Below are 23,383 nucleotides of genomic sequence, written 5' to 3'. Positions count from 1 at the left end.
TTTATTTCTAAGCACAGAAAGTAACATTTTTAGAAAATAAAATCTGTAAAAAGATCCTTTGGAAGTATAGAATACAATCAACCAAAATAATAGCAGACTCGGTTTGATTGAATATGTTCATGAGGTAATGGAAAGTGCAACATCTCTCACGCACCCTTACACCGGCTTACATAAATACTGAATCAACACCGAATCCATGTACGGGGAGACTTTTTACGGCCGCCACATGGCACTCAAAAATTGCTGTTGTGATAGTTAATAAAATCTGTAAAAAGTATTTCCTACTTATCAATCAGATTCATTTTCATATACAAGGAAAAGTAATGGTCTCTGAAGTATATTCCAAAATAAATGAAAAAACACTCGAGAACATGCACTTAAACGCATTATGTGACCCCCATGAAAATATGAATCATCAAAACGAGCTATGTCGTTGTAATGACTAGTTAAAACATTTATGTTCGAAATCAATGTTAAGAGAAAAGTTTAACATTTTTAAAGTCTATGTTGTTATTTGAGACCAAATACATTGGTGAATACGTGTCATAAATAAATCCAGTGAACATTGAAATCATGGTCATTATGCAAATATGTAAATATGTGTTCAGACGTCTGATATAGATATATACAAGACATAAACAATAACGTACAAATCAGCATTGCAAGATAAAGAAATAAAACTATTACATCTGTGATAGAGTAAACCAATATGAAAACAAATGAAATATTTACCCTCGTCATTGTCCATTCCTCTTGAAAAACTCTCAGCCTTTTTGCCTGTATAAAGGAACAAAAATAATTTGCTACTATACAATAAAGTACATTGTTCATGCAAGCAGTGACAAATAAAATATATACATAAACATTTAGAGCAACACTAAATATTGTTTATTTGCCTCAATACAAATACTTTTTGCGTTTGTATATTGGTTATATGAAAGCCTTTTCGTGGTCGGATATTTCTTAGTAAACAATCCTTTACACATTTTTGGATTAAACATATTGCCTTTGTTGATGTTGCTGTTTTCTTGACAATTACCAATGCAGAATTCCGTTTTACTTTTTAGTGTTTTTTTTTTTTTGTGTGTGTGTGTGTGTGTGTGTGTGTGTGTGTTTTTTTTCATATTAAATGTGACCAAAAGTATGCGCGACAGTTCATTTCCCTTTCATATTTGCTACAGATAAGGATGTTACAAGACTTATTGTAAAATGAAGTAAGTCTGAATATACATGTTAAGTGCAGAAATATATATTCCAGTACATAAATTTTATATAAATGATGTTTTGATAAAATGCCAAAACGTTCAAATTAAATATTTATTAAATAGAAACCACTGCGAGGCATCGCCTGAATAATGCTCCTCTCAACACGAGTTTCTCGCCAGGGCAAACAAGCAACAGTTTAAAGCCCAACACATAAAAATACAATACTGAAATACAAAGCATAAGCTATTGACTTCATTAAACGCGCTTTTAATCATTTTATTAAATCAGAAATAAATTAATTCAATTTATTAACACTAGGGGATTTTGTTATCGTTTAGGTATAGATGTAATTCATCATCTTTTACTTGATTTATTGTTGATCATTTATCAGTTTTACATTGGTGTCTTTAATTACGCATTGATACAATTGTATTGCTGCAATTTATCACTTTAAAAAAAAGATGCAGGTTAAAATGATATCAGTTATAGAACAATTAACGGATAAATGAAAGATGTGGTTTAATATTCATTAAATATACATTTGCTTGTAATGAAAATACCGTCGGAATTCTATCCCAATCAGCACTATTTCAGTTTATTTTTGGATAAGAATATCATTATATCGATGCAGCCAACCTCTCAATTTTAGGTTTGTTGTTACACGAATATTTATAATTTGTGTTGAAAATGATTGTGTTTAAGGTGTTATTGACATGCTAAATTCTGTCTAAAGCGTGTGTTGTTATGTGTGTTGGCGGGGGAGTTATTTTCAGTTTGAAGAAATGTAATGAGAGAAGGAAAGTCTAGTTAATCAATGTAAAAAAGATAATGTTTAATATCTTATTTTTCATTTGTTAGATATTCCACTATTCTTCCAAACATTTACTTTATAGAGTGTTAAGTCAAAAGTACAAGGTTATAAATGTTGCAACGTAGTGCGATGGCTATTGTACTGGAAGGAGTTGCAACGTAGTGCGATGGCTATTGTAGTGGAATGAATTGCAACGTAGTGCGATGGCTATTGTAGTGGCAGGAGTTACAACGTAGTGCGATGGCTGTTACAGAGACAGGAGCTGCAACGTAATGCGATCATTATGTAAGAGACAGGTTTTGAAGAGATAGATATCTAAGAACAGGGACAACAGCACCATGCTGTAAACTAGAAAACCAGAGGAACTTGGGGTATGTGTAACAAAGTCCTTAAATATTGTACAAAGACTCAGTTAGATGGCATTATACGATTACGTCTTCTGTTTCATCTATTATTTAACATAAAAGGTAAACCTTTCTAAAACAATTTATCGTGATAAGTTACACTATGCAAGGAAGTACTAAGAGTTTATTGGAACAGCGACATTCTGTAACGCAACACCCTTAAAACAATACCCTGTTGGGCATGCATACAAAAATTCATAGACAAAGTCTTACAAAACAACAACCAACAAGGACAAAACAAACAAAAAGGGGAACAGTAAGTGGGTCAGTTGCCAAAATACCATGGTAAAATTTATAAACTTAACCTCATTCTTAATCCTAACTATGTTCCAAAGTTACACGACAGTGTCAAGCAAAGTTATCCACGCCCAGGTGCATCCCAAACACATGCAATGGTAATGAAAGGATGATATGTAAACCACAAAATACTCGAATAATATATACATAAAACGAGAACCAACGAACCAATTGTACGCAATGACTACAGACAGCAGAGCATTAGAATAAACGTCATGAACGGTCCGACAATATATCCGTATTAAAAGAAGTTGAACATAATATATTATAGAGTTGGAATGGAAAGATGCATTACTTGTTAGTACGTATATCAGCGCTTGAAATATAAGCCAGTTAATCATGACTCTTACCGTTACAATTGTGTACAAAGCCTTATCCAAATCAATATAGCCTCCATGTATACCTGTGCCATTATTATGTAACATCATTATGACAATATGCAAATGTAGAATACTAAACTTGGTTCCATAATTAGCTCCAGAAATGAAAAAAATATTTTATTAGAAAGATTTCATACATGTATTCCTTATCTACAGCGTATTTTCCTATTAGTAGTACATTTAAAACAATAAAACTGAAATCTATCTTTTTTTACAAATGAGGATAGACGGTCAGGATGGAGTAAAATATTGCTTTTGACTTAACAGTTGTTATTTTCATAAGCATAAATATGCATTGTCAGAGCTGAACATTAATAAGTAATTTCAGGAAGTTAGTTTGACATGTTCTGAATATTTCACTTTTAGTTTTTCGAACGTCCCCTCGAAAGGTGTTAATATTACATTCCCAAAGTGCCATAAACATGAAGCACGTCTTATACTTAACATTACAGCCGTTAATCAAATGTCTTGGCCTTTAAAACCCTACAACAATTTAAAACCATTATATTAACTATAATTTGAAGTCCAGACATTTATATTTTCGCCATCTGTAGCGTAATGGGGTGGAAAACTTTTGTATGATGTATAATGCCATTAATATTATCTACACATTACAATGCTAACTTGTGACAGGTCAAGTGATAAAATCTCAAACGTCCTTGTTAGTAATGAAAGGGACATGAAACGTATTTACTTTGAAGTTCTTCTTAATTTCAATAAGTTATTAATCAATAATTGGCTTTGAGTGTGTCTTTATAAAGTAAAGAATGTCTTTTATTCGATCTGTGGTTGTATATCTCACGTTCCATGCATTGAAATGGATGTATACATTAGCATGATTGCATGTATTTGAATGACAGCATATACAACATTACACGATATTTACTGATTGTTATGTATTTACGTTTTACACCATAGCATGTCACATTAAACTTTCGGGAAATTTTCAACATGTATGAATTAATTTACATTAGAATCATATTGCAGATATCTACTTTTTGATGAACAGAATACTTCAGAATGATAAACTGAAATTTAATATAACACATTTGCAATAATTCTATAGTACATAATTTAATTGTTAGAATACATGGAAGATAATCTTTTAGTGGAACTACGAAATGTTTATGAACCAAAATATACAAAGTAATGTCATCTTAGTTAACGTGAAAATTACTCAGAAGATTCCATTTTTTTAGTAAAAAGATTGTGAATCTCCTGGAACAATCATATTTGGGTGCAATGTACTTTTAAATGAAACTATGACCTCACGCTGATACTAATCTGTAGTCTGATTTAACCAATTTACCTCAAAAATGTCACAGCTTTTCTTTAAAGTACACGTGTGTGTTTGCTATAAATGTTATAGTTAAATAAACCACATTTCAAGACTTCTTCTTCTTAAAATCAATCCCATTTACTGCAACCGCATAGCTGTTAATTTGGAAACGTGAAAATTAATTAGCAACTGCTGGCTTTAGATATACAAAGTGTACGTTCAAAAGGGAAGCGATAGCGTATTTCGACATGTCCACGGCAATAAATTCATCCATATTCAAAAAAAGTGTTTTTCATTTAGATATATCAATCTTTAGATTTGAAAAGCCTTAACAGAAGAAAAATATACAGTTGTTTCTAAAGTGTATGTCTGAGGGCATCCGAGACCGAGTGGTTAAGGTCGCTGACTCCGAACCCCTGTGGCTGCCCTCAAGCGCCTGAATAAATTAGGATTCACCTTAAAAGTTTTCATTTTACCTGAACTTTCGTAATTTAAAACAAAATACTATTACGTGCACTTGATATTACTTTTGTGACACAGAAATCAGGTTTGTACATTGTGTTGTTTAAATCAATCCACTGGAAACGAAACCTATGTTTTTTTTCTAATGCTCAGGTACCCTCGTACTAGAATGATGTATTACTTTTATTTGCATCGTAATTCATAGACCAATTAATAAACGCCATTTGTTATGGACACCATAAAAAGTGCAAAACTGTTAATAATTGCACATTTACTTTTGTAGAAATGGTTATGTAAATACCATTTTTCAGGTATCTTTTCAATGCTCCATTTAAGATTCAGTCATATGATATCATATCAAGTTTTATAGGACCATTTATTTAATCGTGTAGAAGTGTAAACAATGAAAGCAAGATGAATGATAAGTATTATCCAAAGTTTATATCACTCTTACGATCATATCCATTAGTATATCGCTTTTAGATTGGTTACTGCACTTCCTTTGATGTTTGCCGACATAGTTTAATATCGAGTTTCTGAAAAATCGATATGCATACGAAATGAGATAATAAGTCATATATCACTATTAATGTGCTGTTACTCTCCATAAAATTATCCGATATCTCTAGATTTACATCTGAACTTTTAAAGATTGCAACTGCGTTGCCTAACTTCTTCTTCCGAGATACTATTCCTAAATATCAACGTTAATGTATTTAAATTTTGCCGTAATAACTTCTTTGATTCATTTACCTCTAAATTTTACATTATTAATTTGAAAAAAAAAGTTTTCACGGCAGAGAAAATTAAGATAGAATTTTTATTTCAACTCTGACAGTGTATATTGGACCTAGGGTAATAAAAACGTCAAGGCGAACATTTGCCTAGGCCTTTCGTATAGCGATATGCCCCATAAAAATGATTTATGGATGCAAAGGCGCCAAAAAAGCAAAAACGGAGTAGTGTGAAATATTCATACATAGTTCATTTTTCACTTATCCCTAGTTTCTGTCTTTCTTCATTTTTTGTCGAACAATTTCTTATAATCGTTTTAAACGTCATAAAAATGCCATAAACGTTTCGTACTCTTAGCTATAAATTTAAGAGTTTTAATGAGTAACCATTGATTTAATGGAATTTGTTTATTTTTGCTGCAGCTCAAATGAAGTTTTAATTAGGAAGCAGTTGACAGTACGAAAAGAAATATCTTCAACCAATTTGCTTTATGATGATAGTTTTCATAAAAGTCAAGGGTCCAAATAGAAGCCGAAAAAGTCGGTATGTAAAATTAACAGTTTAACTTTGATGTACATGAAGAATAAATTTCTGTTTTATTCATATGGACGGTGACCTTGCATCTTCCTTGCTGTAATGAAAAATGATAGTGTGTTGTATGTATTTAATGTATATATTATTTACCTATTTCAAATTTCGGCTGTGGAATGATGGGCACATTAGCTAAGAAATGTTACGTGTGATATAAAACCAGTTTTTATAAGCAGTTGCTGTGTGTTTGTTTAAGGGAATATTTGATGTCACCAAGCTATGATATTGTTAAATTAAGTACATGTTACCATGTACTCTGACCAAGCTACCTATACAGTAATTACCCCAACTGTTGACTCATTTTAAGGCCTTTTAGCATGTAGTGTACTGTAATTGCACGATGCAGGATACATGACGCTTTTATGTGCATGACGTGTAAAAATGATTTCTAACGTTTTAACAAGTATTGGACTAGGTGTTGTTAGTTTTTTTTCTGGTGCTTTTGGATCATGGACTCCATTTAATGTTTCTGTATGATCGAGTTCCGCGCACGCTGGCATGAGAGATATTGTATATTGCATTACATCTCGTGAGAAGGCTCAATCAAACCGAGTTATCTCTATCAAGGTATATGTTGAGTCGCATATGCATACAGGTTAAGGCTGATTGTTTCAGTGCATAAGCATATACAGGCTGGCAGTATGTTGTGTATATCAAAATCCCCTTCACTGAAAAATGACTGGGTGTTACAAAATCCCCTTCACACAATTGCAGGGGTTATCATAATCCCCTCTGTGATTAACATTATAGATATATAGATATCAGTGCTCCAAATTATATTATGTTTGCTAAAGGCATTGTATTTACGTGCTTTGTGCAGTAGACTTTTAAGTTGTATATAGTTGTACTTGAACTTGATGAAATAAGTAAAAATCACAGAGGGGATTATGATACCCCCTGCAAAAGTATGAAGGGGATTTTGTAACACCCTGTCATTTTTCAGTGAAGGGGATATTGATCAAGGGGATTTTGATTGTCTCCCGTGCCGTATAGGTATATAGGTTGACAATACGTTGTGTCCTATATGTGTATAGGTAAAGGTTGACAGTACGTTGTGTCGTATATACATACAGGTATATTTTGACAGTATTTTGTGTCGTTTTTGCGTGTAGGTACAGGCGGACAATATGTTGTGTCGTACTTTCATATAGATGTAGGTTGACAGAACGTTGTGTGATATGTGCATATAGGCATAGGTTGACAGTATTTTGTTTAATGTATAGAACACCTTTTACTCACTATTTTATACTGTGTTAGCATATAGTAACGCTCTTGTCCGAATGACACTGTTACATCGAAATGTTTAAAGGTGGTCAATCATATCAAAGTTAGATTAAAGGACACTTTTCACTTTTTGTATATTCTGTTAAGAGTTTTATTTAAGGAATGAAAATACCTATTACATAAAGTTACATCCCTTTTAGAGATACATTTGTTTCATTGGTCTTTATAAAAAAAAATCAAATAAGCTCCCTTCAATATGAAAGTATTTAAAAAAGCTGAGGATTTCTTTTTATTTTGATGCATTTTCTAGTTTTACATATTTGCAATTGATAGATATCCGGATATTTCGACAATATGAATCGAAATACAGATTTTGAAACTGGTGCAGCTTCTGCACTAATTTAATTTTCCAGTCTATCTTGGTTGCGCAACAACTAAGATAGGCAAAGGGAGGTTATCGTAATTTTCCAAACTTGCATTTCTAATGCATTTAGTTAAATATATAATTGTCAGTGCAACTGGTAGCAAGTAAGAAATAATAAGTCTTATATGTATATCATTCCTTAGGCAAATTATGTTTATCAAATTTATACTTATTTTAGTCAAAACCAATTTACGATGTCTTTTATCGTCACGTGGCTATAGCTGCATGTTTTGCATGAGATAACTGTAGCCTGGTTAGGCAACTAGGATAAGAAAGTCAAATTTTAAAAGACAACTGTGTGAAAATCTAACTTGTATTTAGCGCTTAGGGGTACATGATCAGATGTTAAAGTTTACTTGACCAAAATGTGATTAACCACCTTTATTACAAATTTTGAGTCACATTTGGAACAAGATTTCCACGAATTTTCACTGAAATGAGTGGGGTTGTAAACACTTTATATAATATACACTACTTCCTGATGCAATTTAAACACTTGAAATGCATACTGATCCTCACACGTTATTAAATGTAAATAAATAAAGCCTACAGAACTTGATACTATGGGCATCACTTCATAATGCACCCTTGTTTCATATAAGATAAAGAAATGGACTTAAGATTTCCTCAAGTTTATGTATTTTTAACAACACATGTTAATGTTAGATACAGATAGTGTTACAACGGATTACCCATTTTTAGACATGGAGAATATATACAGTAGATTTTCCTGAATATATCATTATTATTATAGACGAGAACATTTGAAAATCCACTTTTCCTTTATACTACTAATAATAACCGCTATCCTGAACGAAAAATCATTTTTACTTCACGCATAAGATTTAACTTCGCTTTTCATAACTAGGATTGAGACATATTCTAAAAATGAGAAAAAATGTTGCCAATGTTTAAATAAATAAACTATAATATGGTGACATGTCCTAGATCATTCGGTAAGAATATACCAAATCATTTCAAAAGCCAGCAGGAATCAGATTTTAATGTACATAATATGTATGCTTTGCCTTTCGTCGTGAATAAATAACGCCACTGGATGCCACCTCTAAGGTCATGAATGTAAAATGAGCATGTTCACAAATCTGTGATAAAAACAAAATTATCTCAAATTATTTTGTTAATGTGGCGTTTTGGTACACAACTATTACCATATACATTGTAAACTTATTTCAGTCATGTCTCACGGGGTATATTAAGGACCGATTTTGCTTATTTCTCTATGGGTTAAGTGGTCAAAGTGCATATAGATAAAAGAAATGACTTAAAGCATTTTTGCATTAGGACGTACATAGGAAATTGAAAATTTCATAAAATTTAATTAATAACAGTACGCAAAACATGCTTGTTTCACACTGATGTCTAATCTAATGAAAAAGGTAACATAAAACATAAAAAGTTTACTTATTTCACGTATTACATTAACCATTACCGAATCACCAAAGGTATAGACATTTTTGCCATTTGATGTTGAAAAGCTCTTCAATTCAAAATTCTTTTCAAAAGAGTCCTATATCTTAAAATTTCTTTTGCTTTTCAAGAATTATTTAATTATCAGTTTTTGCATGACAGTGAATGTTTCGTGTTGGTAGGCTTCCTTTGCCAGATTCAAAGTCGAAAATTGTCTGTCTGAGGTTATGTTGAAACGATTTTTGTAACTGTCACTTTAAGACGTTAAAGCTTTCTGTGACCCTTCTTTCAGTTAAATAAAAGCAAGGTATTTTTACATGTTGTTATCAACTTTTGAAAATTTCCGAATACTTGGGTAAATCCTATGCCCACACCCTCCCCCCACCCCCGCCCCCTTGTCAGTGGATGATAAAATAAAAATGTAACATAGTAGTATGTCTGGCTACTTCATAGAAGAAATATCAAAGATATTACTACTCTTGAACGTCGAAGAACATATTTTTGAACACTAACCATAAATCTAGCATGTCTTTTTTGTCAAAATTTTAATCGCCGTTTCACACTTTAAAATTAACATTTCTTGGTAAAACGTTTGGTTTGGGCGACTTTTCTTGAATAATATAGCTTTAAAACTGAAGAGGGCTAGGAATCGTAACTCTTTTCTTGCATATCTTATTGTATATACCCGACCTTGAATAAAAAATAATTGATAATTTCGCTTTGCACATCTTATGGTCGCTGGAAAAAATAGCTCATTATGAATAAAAAGAAAAAAGAACACAGATACAAAGTTTACTTCCTACTAAGCTTTAACGTTCAATGTTTTCATTTACCTTTAACAAATTAGACTGAAAGATACATAACCCTAAATGTTTTCCTTTGCCTTAAATAGATTTGACTGAAAAATGCATTGCCAATTAAATCTTTTATCTCAATGCATTTCTTTGTCTTAAATAGATATGGCTAAAAGATACAATGCCAACTAAATCTTTTATCTCAATGTTTTCGTTTGCCTTAAATTAGATCATGGCTGAAAATGCAAGCTTTCTAATTTTTATCTCTTTTCTTTGTTTTTTATTAAACCACTTGTTACCATTGCATAATCGTAAGAGGCCACTAATAGGGTCTTAACACTTGGTTTTGCTGTAACTCTGTGATTCCAGCAGGTGTGCAAATTTTGACTCCATACCTCATGTTTTTATTTCGATGTAAATGAGATATGAAACCAAAATGTGTAGTCCTGTTTGGCGCCATATAACCTATACTGTGTTGGTGCGCCGTAAAACCAAAATAAAATAAATAAATTACCTTAAAAAGATATGTCTTAAAGATAGATACATAGCCCACTAAATATTTTATCTCAATTTTCTTCCTTTACCTTATATAGATATGGCACGAAGATGCAAAGCTTTCTAAATCTTTTATCTCAATCTTTTCTTTTACCCTAAAAAGATATGACTGAAAGATGCATAGCCTACTAAATCTTTTATCTCAACGTTTCCTTTACCTTAAATAGACATGATTGAAAGATGCAAACTAAATTATTTATCTCAATACTTCCCTTTACCTGAAATAGATATGGCTGAATAGCCGACTAAATCTTTCCTTTGGCTTAATTAAATGGATATTGCTAAAAGATGCACAGTCTTCTATATCTATGATCACAATGTTTTTCTTTAATTGAAATAGATATGGCTAAAAGATACACAGCCTACTAAATCTTGTATCTCAATGTCTCCCTTTACCTTAAATAGCTATTGCTCCAAGATACAAAGCCTACTATTTTTTTGTCTAAATGTTTAGCTTGTTTACCATTACCATTTACAAATATGGCTAAATGATAGATTGATCTTGAAATTATATTGTTGAATGTTTACCTCATTATCATAAAAAAAGTTGTGCTAAGTTATTCGAAGAAGACTTTACGAGACGAGTGGAATGATAGACGTTATCAGCAATTAGCCCAGCTGTTCATTGGTCTTACGAGAAAAAGAGTCACAGTGTAACATAACTGTGACAGAGTTACAGTATGTTCTGTAAGTCACATAACTGTGACAGAGTTACAGTATGTTCTGTAAGTCACATAACTGTGACAGAGTTACAGTATGTTCTGTAAGTCACAAAAATACGATCTTGTAATGTCGGGTTGTCTCGGAATCTAGGGAAGATATAAATATCAGAAGAAATGATATGAGCCGTGCCATGGGAAAACCAACATAGTAGGTGTGCGACCAGCATGGATCCAGACCAGCCTGCGCATCCGCGCAGTCTGGTCAGGATCCATGCTGTTCGCTAACAGTTTCTCCAATTCCAATAGGCTTTAAAAGCGAACAGCATGGAGCCTGACCAGACTGCGCGGATGCGCAGGCTGGTCTGGATCCATGCTGGTCGCACACCCACTATGTTGGTTTTCCCATGGCACGGCTCATATATTGTTTAAGGGGAAATGCCACAGTTGCCTATATGTATATAGGGCAAAAATTTTCCTACGGACAGAATTTCTTTAAACTTTGTGTACTGACTGGGAAACAAGTTTAAAACAGAAATATGTATCAAAAATCATAGGTACCAAGGCTTGATCTTGAATTATCTGCGCTTGAAAGTAGATTTTTTTCAGTATTTTCCGACTTTCAAGGGCTGATAATTCATGACCAAGGCTGGGTTCCTATGGTTTGTTTTATTTCATATTTCTGTTTTTGATTTGATTCTCAGTCAGTAAAAAGTTTAAAGAAGAAATTCCTTCTGTAAGAAAATTTTTGCCCCATGTCAATATAGGGACTGTTGCAAATGTCTTTAACTATGAACATGACAAAATGATACCGGAAATTCCTAGTCTTTCCCATGGACCAAATTTCTTTAGACTTTGTATACTGACTGCAAATGAAGTCTGAAACAGAAATAAAATTTAAACTACACAGTTCTCTTGCTCTGATCTTGAATTATCTGCCCTTGAAAATTGGATTTTTTTGTATTTTCTGATTTTCAAGGGCAGATAACTCAAGATCAAGCCCGGGTACCTATGATTTTTAATACATATTTCCATTTTAAACTTGATTCTCAGTCAGTACACAAAGTTTAAAGAAATTCTGCCCGTAGGAAAATGTTTGCCTATATACATATAAGCAACTGTCCCATTTCTCCTTAAACGATTTTGGTTGTGATGTTTATTTTACAGTATAAACTGAACTAACGGCATTGCGCCCGTTGTTACAATTACAAAGAGATAAATAGCGAATGGTATAAATTATATATGCAAACAAAAAAATACTAAGGTAAATGGCAAATGGTGATCAGCTTGAAATAATGCCAAAGAATCATTTCCAACTTTTTGTAATTGCCCAGTTTTCTTAACAGGAAGTTGTTATTTCTAGTGCAATTAGCAAGAAGTGGAACAGGTACAGGTATTCCTTTTATTTCTGCTCCAAAATATTTATTAAAAAATATTTACTAAGGTCTCATGACAGTCGTCTTGACTTCTTGAAAACTGCTAAAATGTCATAATTCACTTTTCTTTTTAAATGTTATTCTTATTTGTTATGTACAAGGTAAGATAATATAAAGTTTCATGTTAGATTATTGATCAAACAATTTATCACATATTTTCGCGATTTCATATACAGTCGTAGCAAAACTAAATTCGATCTGTTTCCTTTAACTGGCTGACATTTTTATAGATAAATCATGAATATATGTCTTGTAAAAATACTGAAAGCAATTTCTTGAAGTGTGTTGTGAAACATAACATGTTAGTACACTAAACTAATTAGAATGAAATAACATAATGGCAAAGAATCTTGTATCAAATAATATTATTTTAAACTTATAATATTCTTGAACTGGTATCTCTAATGTGAATATATCTCTATTCATTGGTAAAAGTTAATTTGATAAACTAGTTGAATAAAGACTTCAATGTAGTTAACAATGCACTGATAATAAAGTTAGGATAAGTATACTGATAACAAGAAAACTATTGCTTTCCTCTGTCTCCCGTCTTGTATCCTATTTTCTTTTTAAATATAATTACTTATTTTGAAAGCATACATAGATATACGTATCATAAATATGAAGTGTTAAGTTAAAAATATCAGAAAATGTTCACTGCTTCAGATGCTTATATCTTTTATTACTCTGTTTCGACTTAGTGACCTAAATTGTCAAGATCTAATTTGCACGAGTGTCACCGTAAGAAAAGCCAATGAATGTTTTAATTCAGTGTAGTTTCTAAAAATGAGCCAAAATCAAGGATAATTCCTAAAAACGATTCTAATGATAAAGGAAACTTACATTAGAAGCACCTACCATAGTGACAAGTCTGTAAAATATAACCTCACATAAGAAGGTAAATACAATCTCCTACGATAACTGCATTTTTGCACTTTTCTCATTTTAAGAATTTATTACTTGAGCTTACTACATGATGAGTAAGTTTGTTTTAGCAGCAATATTTTAATCCTCTGCTCGAATATACTATTGCAATTTAGAACAGTATTTTGTGCCCCAAGAAAGCAATTTAATATTAAATATGATATGCTGTTTCTGTGATAATTCATAATGTGATAACATTCAAGTGTCTCTCTGTCATGCCACTAATATCAAGGATCATAATGGAAATATGGAAAAAGTCACCTATTACTTTTTTTTTATGTTAGCCTTTGTATTGGTGTGTATATTCATGGTATTATCTTCATGCTTGCCTATCTCTATATCTGCCTCATGTTTTTACTAGCATACTGTGTTCATTTTTAACGAAATAAATATATCTGTACATTTAACACCTTTTTTACCGAATCTTTGTCTGTGGAATAACAAACATGTAATGCAATAAAATACATTTTACCCACATATAAGCACATACTGTGTAACGCAAAAACACATGTACCTTTTAACAATGTTCAACCTAAATGTATTTATACCTTTATTTTTAACAGAAAATATTCCAAATATCTACAAATAGTAAGAAATAATGGCCTAATTTATTTCTTGATTGTGGGGCACAGAAGGTATTATATATTTAACACATTACATCTGTCAGAAATTATAATCCATTTTAACAATGTAAAAAATTAAACATCAAAGCATTTTCATCGATAACAAAATTGTTTTATCATATGATAATAATTTTCAATTACTTACGTTAGGAAACAATAAAGCATAAATCATTTTGTAAAGTTACTTCCCAACTTTGTTTTGACGTATTGAAATGTAAATTTGAATATATGTGCGCGCCATTCCATTTCAATTTGTTTAAATCTGTTTCGTTCAAATGATGGATTTACTACAGTTAGTATAGAATTTGAATAGACAGTGAACTTCTCCACTAAATCTTTTGCACAAGTCTCTACATCAGTACTGCATCACAGTGCCGTACCGAGCCTTTTTATTATTAACTTTGATCAGCTCCAGATAGTGTTCTCATTCTATTACAACTGCATTACCTATAGCACCCCCTTGTTCTGCTACATTTTGGTTTAATAACTTTTCCTATTTCGCAAAACATTAGTCACAGTAATAGCCATTTAATGATAACTTGGATTTAATGTTTAACTGAATGTAAACTTTCAGCTAAGGTCAATACTACCGGAAATAAAGGTGCCGTTTTGATTTTCCGTGCATGCATTGAAGCATTTCAAAAGTTTAAATTACCTTCGATTATGTCATTAATCTATGAAACTCTGTCTCGACATTTTATAGATTTTGAAATTCGATTTGTGACTGTGTTAAACAAATAAGAAGCACCAGGACATAGCTTCAAAGTGTGAAGATTCGCTACGGAGTGTTCTACGTTTATTTCATCTACTCTCAGTTTGCATGTCAAAAGTGATTTTCCTGTTTATCTCGAGATTCTACTTTAAAGGGAGAATCAGGCCAGTGGTGAACGAAAATATAAATAAATCCATCTGATTACTATGAAAGAAACATACTTTCCATCTGTCATTAACAAGCACAATAACACAAATACTCTATGTCTCATTCATTGGACTTGCTTGTGTAATGTTTATTCCATTCCATATTATGATGTGACGTAAAAGACTGTTATAGAAGTACATTTATCTCTGTTCAGGTCGTTTGTTATTATTTTTTACCATCGAATCGATTTGACAATTAGAGTCTGATGGTCAGATTACTATTAGACTATTTGTCACACACATTTACATGTTTTGCAATATCGTGTATTGATATTTAGCCTTGTTCGCCAGAATAACTTTTCTCTGTTTTCTTTGTTTAACTTGTTTAATTGTATGACATTTTTCTATTTCATGTAAATACCGTGTCTTGCTTCAAATATGGTTATTGCCAAAGGACCCGCCCACGCAGAGGGGATACGGCCGCTGTCCCCGAAACACTTGACCCTCACCATTGAGCATTGGGAACCTTGAACGGTTCAGCTAGCTTAGGTGATTCTAGTCGGATCCCAGCCCGTTCCTGAAATAATTCTTGGACTGGTAGGTTAAATTTTCCTTTACCATAAAAATGCTGAAAAATGGCAAGTACGACCTAAATTATGTCGGAATGACATTAAACATAACAAACATAATGTAACTGTCAAAGAACATCTACAAGATTTAAACAGAGGAAAATTATTTTTAAAATATATAAAAACCTAAAGTGTTTACAAGTGGAAAGACAAAAATGATTCTTTTTTTTATTAAAATGTGTAAATTAAACCTTGTTCAACTTGAATTAATACACGACATGTATATAACTTTAAGTCTGAAGGTTATGTTACATGTACCACGAACAAAGAAAAGCATGTTGATGCCACATTGTGTTCCTTTTATGTTGTTTTACTACATGTACACACACACTGCTGTTGGTTTTCTTGTTGAAAAAGTCTTCTGTCTTAGAATGTGATATTTCTATTGTATCTTTAAATCATTTTATAATCAAATTCGTTTGTGTCCGTCACAAAATTTGTCCCATACAAGAAGCCGTAAGCAGTGCTCAGATGGTACGTGTCTTGTTAATTACACAACAAAAATACATGACACACTGAAAAAGAAGATACGAGATCGTACATGTTCTTCCTCTAAATTGATCCAAACAATATGAATCTTCTCTTTCAATAGGGCATATATTTTGTTGGCGTGTACTTAATCAAACATTTACTCTATTCACAGACGGCACACTTCTCAAATTAATTCTTGTAAAACGCAGAAAAAACGACATTATTTAATTTTCCAGCTAACAATAAAGGCAGTCACGTGTTTTAATGAGTAATTGAATCAATTCTTTTGTACTGTGTTTAGTTTAGGGACTTTCATGCATACTCTTTTTTCTGCGCTACTTTTACCCGTAGCTATACCGAAACTTAGGTTTTTCCGTCTTTCTGTTGTATTTTGTCTTTTAATACTGTATTGTTTCATTTCAACTGTATATTGTATTATTGTAATTATATGTCAATGTTTGTTTTAGAAATAATGCTGTTATTTTTTAGGTGGTGCATGAGATTTTCCTCTTTTTGTTAGGCTTACTGCTAGACTAAGAGGTAATAGATAATTAGACAAAAGTCTATCAATATACAAGCTTTGTATTCCTACAGATATTGCTCTGTTGATATTTTTATAACAGGATAGCATGTGGTTTCTTGACACATAAAATATGTTAATTGTAATTCGTGTTTTTAACGTGTGTTGCACACCATAACAGGCAGACATACATACATACATACATACATATAGACAGACAGAGAAATATTAACAGCAGACAAAGTTATTAACTGCTGAAATGCTCCTATCGAACAGGTATGTTTTATTGTTACATTATCATAGGCCTGTCCTAAGTAATACAATCAATGTCATGTTTTTACTTTCGTTTTCATCCTTAAGTATTTTCAACAATGATTCCACTGTATGTGTATATTTCATATTACTCTATTCCGTTCTTCAGGACTGTTTTCTTAAATGTTGCAAGAGTGAAAAGCTTGCGTTTCAGAAGTTTAATTTACGCTGACAGACATGCTTTCTCATTCAAGGTAAGAATACGAAATGTAATGCAATACAATTTAAATGTAGTTTTAATGACAGTTACATTTATTAATTTATGAAATATTTACACTTAACAATATTTCTATCAGGAAATAATACTGAAAATATTATGACAGTAACTTTTTTAAAGTTTTTTTTTTTTGCAATTAACCTTCAGAACAATATAGACTAATAGCGGCTTAAACTTTTTGATATTGATATGTCATTTCATGTCTAAAATTGATTCTTTGTAATTATATAACAATATTTAAAGACATTATAGATGATCTCACACAGTTTAACATGCAAAATATTGCAACAGAACAAAGAAGAAATTGAAACATTGTAAAAGGTGAAAATAATTTATGTTGTATCATTATTAAATTACACAGGCAAACTACTGAAATGTCGGGTTAAGCATTACTTGTACAAACAAACAAAAATAGTAATGTTTATAAAGAACAAACTGTCCCTTAACACTAGTGAAGAATTAAATTTAGGATATTTATCTGTTATATGTCCGGAAAGAAGTTAATCCAGTTTTCACCGGCACAATGCAAAAAAAAAGTTCAAAATGATTCCTAGTTAAAATTGACTTTTGGCAGGCAATCGACTCACATGCATTCCAGTAAAGACATTATTACTCTAAAGTCTGTCAAAATCAATAATTAAGCATACTATTTTAGATAGTATATAGTGGACAGAAATCTTTTACGAACAAAAGGAAAAAAGGAAACTGAAAATAGAAACATCAAGACTTGGCAAAATTTCTTGTGTGAGCTAGGAAAGGTATCGGATGAAAATGTTAAAGTTCAGCTGCATAAAAACGTGTATTTTTCATTTAATTTCTATACTTTCCCTCACACTTGCATCTGTGATAATAGATTAATATTTTATAATCAAGTTTACTCAGTATTTATATTCGATTAATTCCATGGTTCTGATAGTTAAAGGAAAGCTAACGTTAAAAATGTAGAAGTAAATCTAAGACTTTATTTTACTCATTTCCTTAACGTTTATTAATTTTATACCTAAGCCGTGTTATATTATTGTTATAGATGGCCGTACGGAAATATTTTTGGTGGTTTTGTATGTTTGAAAAAAAAACACGTTTGATAGACTTTATATAATGGTACATTTCTCTTTTCGTTATTGGTAGGACTTTTTATTGGGAAATTATTTTATTACACGTTTTTCTATGAATTACTGAAATACTAAAGCAAAGTATGTCTGATAATTTAGGAGTGAAAATTCCAAATGTATTTCCAATGGAAAAATATCAAATATATTTGTCACTGGAACAAAGTTTAAAACACTGAAAAAGACATGAAATGAAACGGAACAGTGTTTTATAAATGCACGATCAAAATATCTTTACATTTTCACTGTATGCAACGCCACTCGTGAAAATATAGCATCTTCTGAACACTGGAGGAAAGATATTTCGATCTTACACCGAACAAATAAATATCCCCTATATACTTGAAGACATTTTGATATTACTTAATCAAATGCTGATATGTTAGTGTGGATTTTGATGATATATTGTGGTCCGATATATTCTACTGAGTAATTTCTTCAAAAACAATATGAATACAATCAATTTGCTGTAGCATATTTAAAGTTTCACTAAAGAATTTTTTTGCCAAAACAATTCATGCATCAGTATTTATTCGCTGCTATATAACAATTCCCGTGTTTGCATCTCTAGTCTAATTTCAATATAAAAAAATGAAAATATTGTCGCTACATTTACATATCATGCTATTTCAGAAGGTGAAAAACAAGAGTAATATTATCTGATTTTGGAAGTAATAAAATAGATAAAGAAATATTTCTTTAATCATTTATGCTAACTGTATTTTTAAAAAATTGTGGAAACGTGATGCATAATTTAATTGATACTATACAGATACTAAGAAAAAAGCTTTAATTCCAAAAATAAATAAAGAAAAAAGTACCAAATCCTGTAAAGATTAATAAAAATATCAACCGGGTTTGGAAATTATTAATTCCGGATACAAACATATCTGATAAACGGCCTGAATGTGCACTTCAATGAAGTCCTTGATTAAGTTCAAATTCGATAAACATTTCTAGTTTTTATAAAGGCCAAATGTGAAACATAATTATATAAAATATTTTGAATTGTAAAGGGATTAATAAAGATAAAAAAAACACTTTAATACACAAGTCTAAATTTCAAACATATATGTAACATGTGAAATCACATATTGCACTTTACATATGAAGAGCAGATAGAAGTCTTTTGCCTTCAACCCTGGAGAAATTAAATTTAAGAACATTGTCACCATATATATCACCGTTTGACACAATGTAATTTAAATATGACGAGGCTTGATTTACTAGACGATATATTGTAATTGCTTTTTAGCGGTTCTGAAAGGTTCGCGTGTGTATTCTTGCTGAATGTTGATGAACTTCAAACGGTAAAGATTTCTATCTTAATGATAATGTATTGTTTTGTGTATGTAAGTGTGTCATTTGACACAAAAATATAAGAAATAGGCTTAACATTAACAAAAATGGCGCTTTAAAGATAGCTGCATCTTATAACTCACTGCAAGTTGTAAACAGTCCTTTCCTTTGGACTAAGGATTTTTAATATAGGTGACTTATATTTCAATGCAATATCAATCATACATGTAAATTAGTTTTGTAAACTTTGTTTCTAATTTAATTTCATTTATAACTGATCTAGTTTTAGAACTAGAGAACCGTTATCTGTATATATATAAATTAGAAATATTGAATTAATCAAACAGTGAAATGCGTGTCAGTCTGTGTCAAGCAGCTGACTGCTTTGTGCATGTAGCATGTGATTTTTGACACTACTAAGTTTTTGTACCTTACATAAGTCCTTACATAATGTATAAGTTATACAGTTTTCCAGATGATTTGATATGACTTCTTAATTGAAAAGATATAATTACAATAAACAAATAACTTGATGTAGACAAACTAGGAGTCACATAAGTTCTACAAACTATCTATACAGCATGTCTCCACAATAAGTCCACATAAAACAGAATACTGTATCAAATATTAATAGAAAAGCTTTTAAAGTTTTAAATCCACATTCACTTAATTTTGATGAACATATTTTAACGTGAACTCCGGCTCAAAACACGCATTTCCAGGCTATGCCTATTGTGTTATGTAATTAGATAGAAATACACTAAACGTTTTTCACCAATTATCTGCTTTTGTCGAGTTGTTGTAAATAGCAGTTATAAACACATACAAATTCTATCAAATTGTTGTTAGTAATACAAGCCAAAATAAGTCTTTTCTGTGTTGTTGTTCCTGTTTTTTTTCTTTTTACTTTTTAAAAGTAATCTTGTTAAAATTATATATTTTTCATCAAGCACCTTTGAAATGTTCTTGCATTAAAATCTAAATGCAATTTGTTTACAACATAAATAACAGACCTTCATTTATAAATTAATCAGTGTAGAAATGCAAATGTTGTATATATAATAGCTATACATAAACATACATCAATTAACATGTATACATGTTTTGTGAATAACAATTCCAAATATTTAACATATCGAATAAAAAACATTACATACAATGTACATGTATTATCTAAAATAATTTACAATAATAATAATTTAATAATAATTTAAAACAGCAAATTTTATGTCTCCCTTTCGAAAAAAACCTTAGATAAATTTTCTTTCAGGTAGATATTGGTCAAAAATATTAATGAAAACTAGCTTTTATATTATGTTTTTGTCGATCAACCCAGCTATTTGCTACAAAACATTTACAACATGTGGCTATGCTCATTAACATCTTCTGAATGAAATGGCGTCAGTTATACGCCTGTATAAGATAGAGTTTATACGCCATTAGTTTGAAATCGCATACACATTAAAATAGCTACACCGTGTTAATGTTTTGGTTCGTATTCTGATAAATTTGTGTAAAGATTTGTAAAAGTATTACTGCTATGTCATGATAGTTCATACTTGTCTTTTCAATTTCTTACTTTGCTGGATTTACATAGATTTCTGTATGTCGTTTCAAGATTTTCTCAAGCTTTTGTTTTTCAATTCTACATTTGTAATGTATGTTTTCTTGCTCTGAATGAAATCAGTAAAAGGTCATTTAGACTTTCGTGTCCCACATTGATTGTTTATATGTTTGTGTGATGTTGGTCATTAGTTTTTATTTTCAGAGCTGAAGATGATTTAAAGACCATTGTTGCATTTTATCTTTCATGTGCTTTCACCTTAGAAAAATACACATGCATTTATTGTACCAAATTGAATGCCATGGAGAAAACTTTTTGCATTTTTTATTTTTTTTAAGGATGCCGTTTTATTTATTTATGTTTGTGTTTTAAACAAGTGAAATATCTTAAGTATTCCATGATTACATATTCAGCTGCATCGATTGTTTTATATTCATTCATAAATAATTCATAACTTGATATATCATTTTTGTCTGTCCTTGTCCAAAGTTGTTGCAGGAGGTTTACTAGGGGAAGTTAGCTTACAGAAAATTCTTTAAATAATGGTGGAAAAGGACAGAACAGTTTATTATTTTGGAACAAATTTAGTTTCATGACATTAAGCAGTAAGGGCTCTAAATTGAGAATTTCAGTTAAAGTATATAATTAAAATGTAACGTGATATTATACACATGTAAAATTGAACAAGCATAAAAACGTCACTTTAACCACTGGAGCTTTTAATTACAGTGTAGGTTGCCTTAAACCATGCAAAAGACTAACATTTTAAGCAATTTAACTAAAATTACTCGAATTGGTATATGTGCCAAAAACAACTAAATACAAAAAGAACGAAAGTTGTCACTAAATATTTACCACCGCTAGTACATGTTCACAAAATTAACATTTTATACAAAATATGGGACAGCCAAGAGGATAGCTAATGAGCCGTTCACTATACACATCTACTAATGTCAAAATATCCCATAACAAATTTAAAACACATCACAAAATGTGTCTGAATTAGAAAACTCACCCTGGCTATATTGCATTCGCCTCATCCATGGATATATATGTGGTGGGGGATAGTTTTGTTGCTCCCCCGGGGAATTCTGTTGTTGTCCATGTGCTTGAGTATGTGTTGGAGTTGGGGGAGTGTGTTGTTGTGGCGGAGTCCTACTTTCCTCCCCACCCCCTCCTCCAGCACCTCGCATTTGACCGTTCGGAAAGAATGCATTTCCAGAATTTGAATTTGTTCGAACACTACAGCTTGACCTGTCCGCGTGTATAGGATGCACATTCTGTGGCGTATGAGATCCTGTGTGTAAGTTCTGAGGTGAAGAACACGGACTGTTTGGCGGTAAATGGCTTAATCTTGAAGTTCCATAGTAGTCGCCATTTTGTTCATCTAATCTTTCTTGTTTTGACACATACGGGTAACGCGCACCGGCGAATGCCGGGTAAACCGCTCCCGATGGCGGATAATTTACATTCCTGTAAAAGTTTCCATCGGCACAGTTATCCAACCCGGCAGTTTGACCGTAACACGTAGAGAGAGAATTCACAAAATATGAGCTCATCTGTTTATTGAATAATTGCTACTATAAAGCTGTCCGGCTGTCAAGGTTCGGCGAGCTAGAATGAATTATGTTGATGTTGATGACTCCAATGTTTTCATACGGGCAAATAGATTCAACCACTTAAAACATTCAATATCAAACACGTGTTCCCGTGAGCCAATAGCGAATCGTCTAGAAGCGGTTTCGTGTAACAGTAGACGCTGAAAATTTGAATATAAAAGGTTTGTATAAACAGTCTGATTTGTAACGTTTAGTGGAGTAAAATTGTAATAAGTCTACCTACCAATATTTACGATACTGAAAAATGTATCTGAATGTTGACATTATGGAGTGTTTTCGTTAACTTTACATCGGCTTTTGATTGTAAATTTCAAGTAAATATATTTTATTCTGTATCCATCAGATAATAAATGTTGTTGTTTTTTTTTAAACTTGTTTTGTTTGTCATTTGATTCTATTTGAATATGGTCATGTGTTATATCCATATCTTATTTTGTTTAAATACCATTCCTTGAAATTAATAATGAAAATTGTTCTCACCTAGCAACTGCATCTGTTGTTAGTCTTTGGCACCGTCCTGAAAAATACAGGAAAAAAAAACATTGTTCCTGAC

At 31.5% G+C, this 23,383-nt stretch overlaps 1 protein-coding gene across 3 annotated transcripts in view; it reads right to left on the bottom strand.

The window, feature by feature from the left end:
• Nucleotides 1-23,383, bottom strand: part of LOC123561802 (homeobox protein Hox-B4-like) — an 83,020-nt gene that overhangs the window by 20,847 nt on the left and 38,790 nt on the right. For 2 of the 3 annotated variants that reach the window (XM_045354407.2, XM_045354406.2), the window contains exons 2-4: nucleotides 23,311-23,347; nucleotides 22,227-22,970; nucleotides 733-777 (exon numbers count right to left, since the gene is read on the bottom strand). In XM_045354407.2, coding sequence (XP_045210342.2) covers nucleotides 733-777; nucleotides 22,227-22,770 — 589 coding nt within the window. In that variant the 5' untranslated portion in view covers nucleotides 22,771-22,970; nucleotides 23,311-23,347. The remainder of the gene's footprint in view (nucleotides 1-732; nucleotides 778-22,226; nucleotides 22,971-23,310; nucleotides 23,348-23,383) is intronic. The other variant, XM_053552927.1, reaches the window with a different exon arrangement.

This window comes from Mercenaria mercenaria, chromosome 10, assembly GCF_021730395.1.
Source record: "Mercenaria mercenaria strain notata chromosome 10, MADL_Memer_1, whole genome shotgun sequence".
NCBI classification, from domain to species: domain Eukaryota; kingdom Metazoa; phylum Mollusca; class Bivalvia; order Venerida; family Veneridae; genus Mercenaria; species Mercenaria mercenaria.
This window is presented reverse-complemented; position numbering and strand designations above follow the sequence as displayed.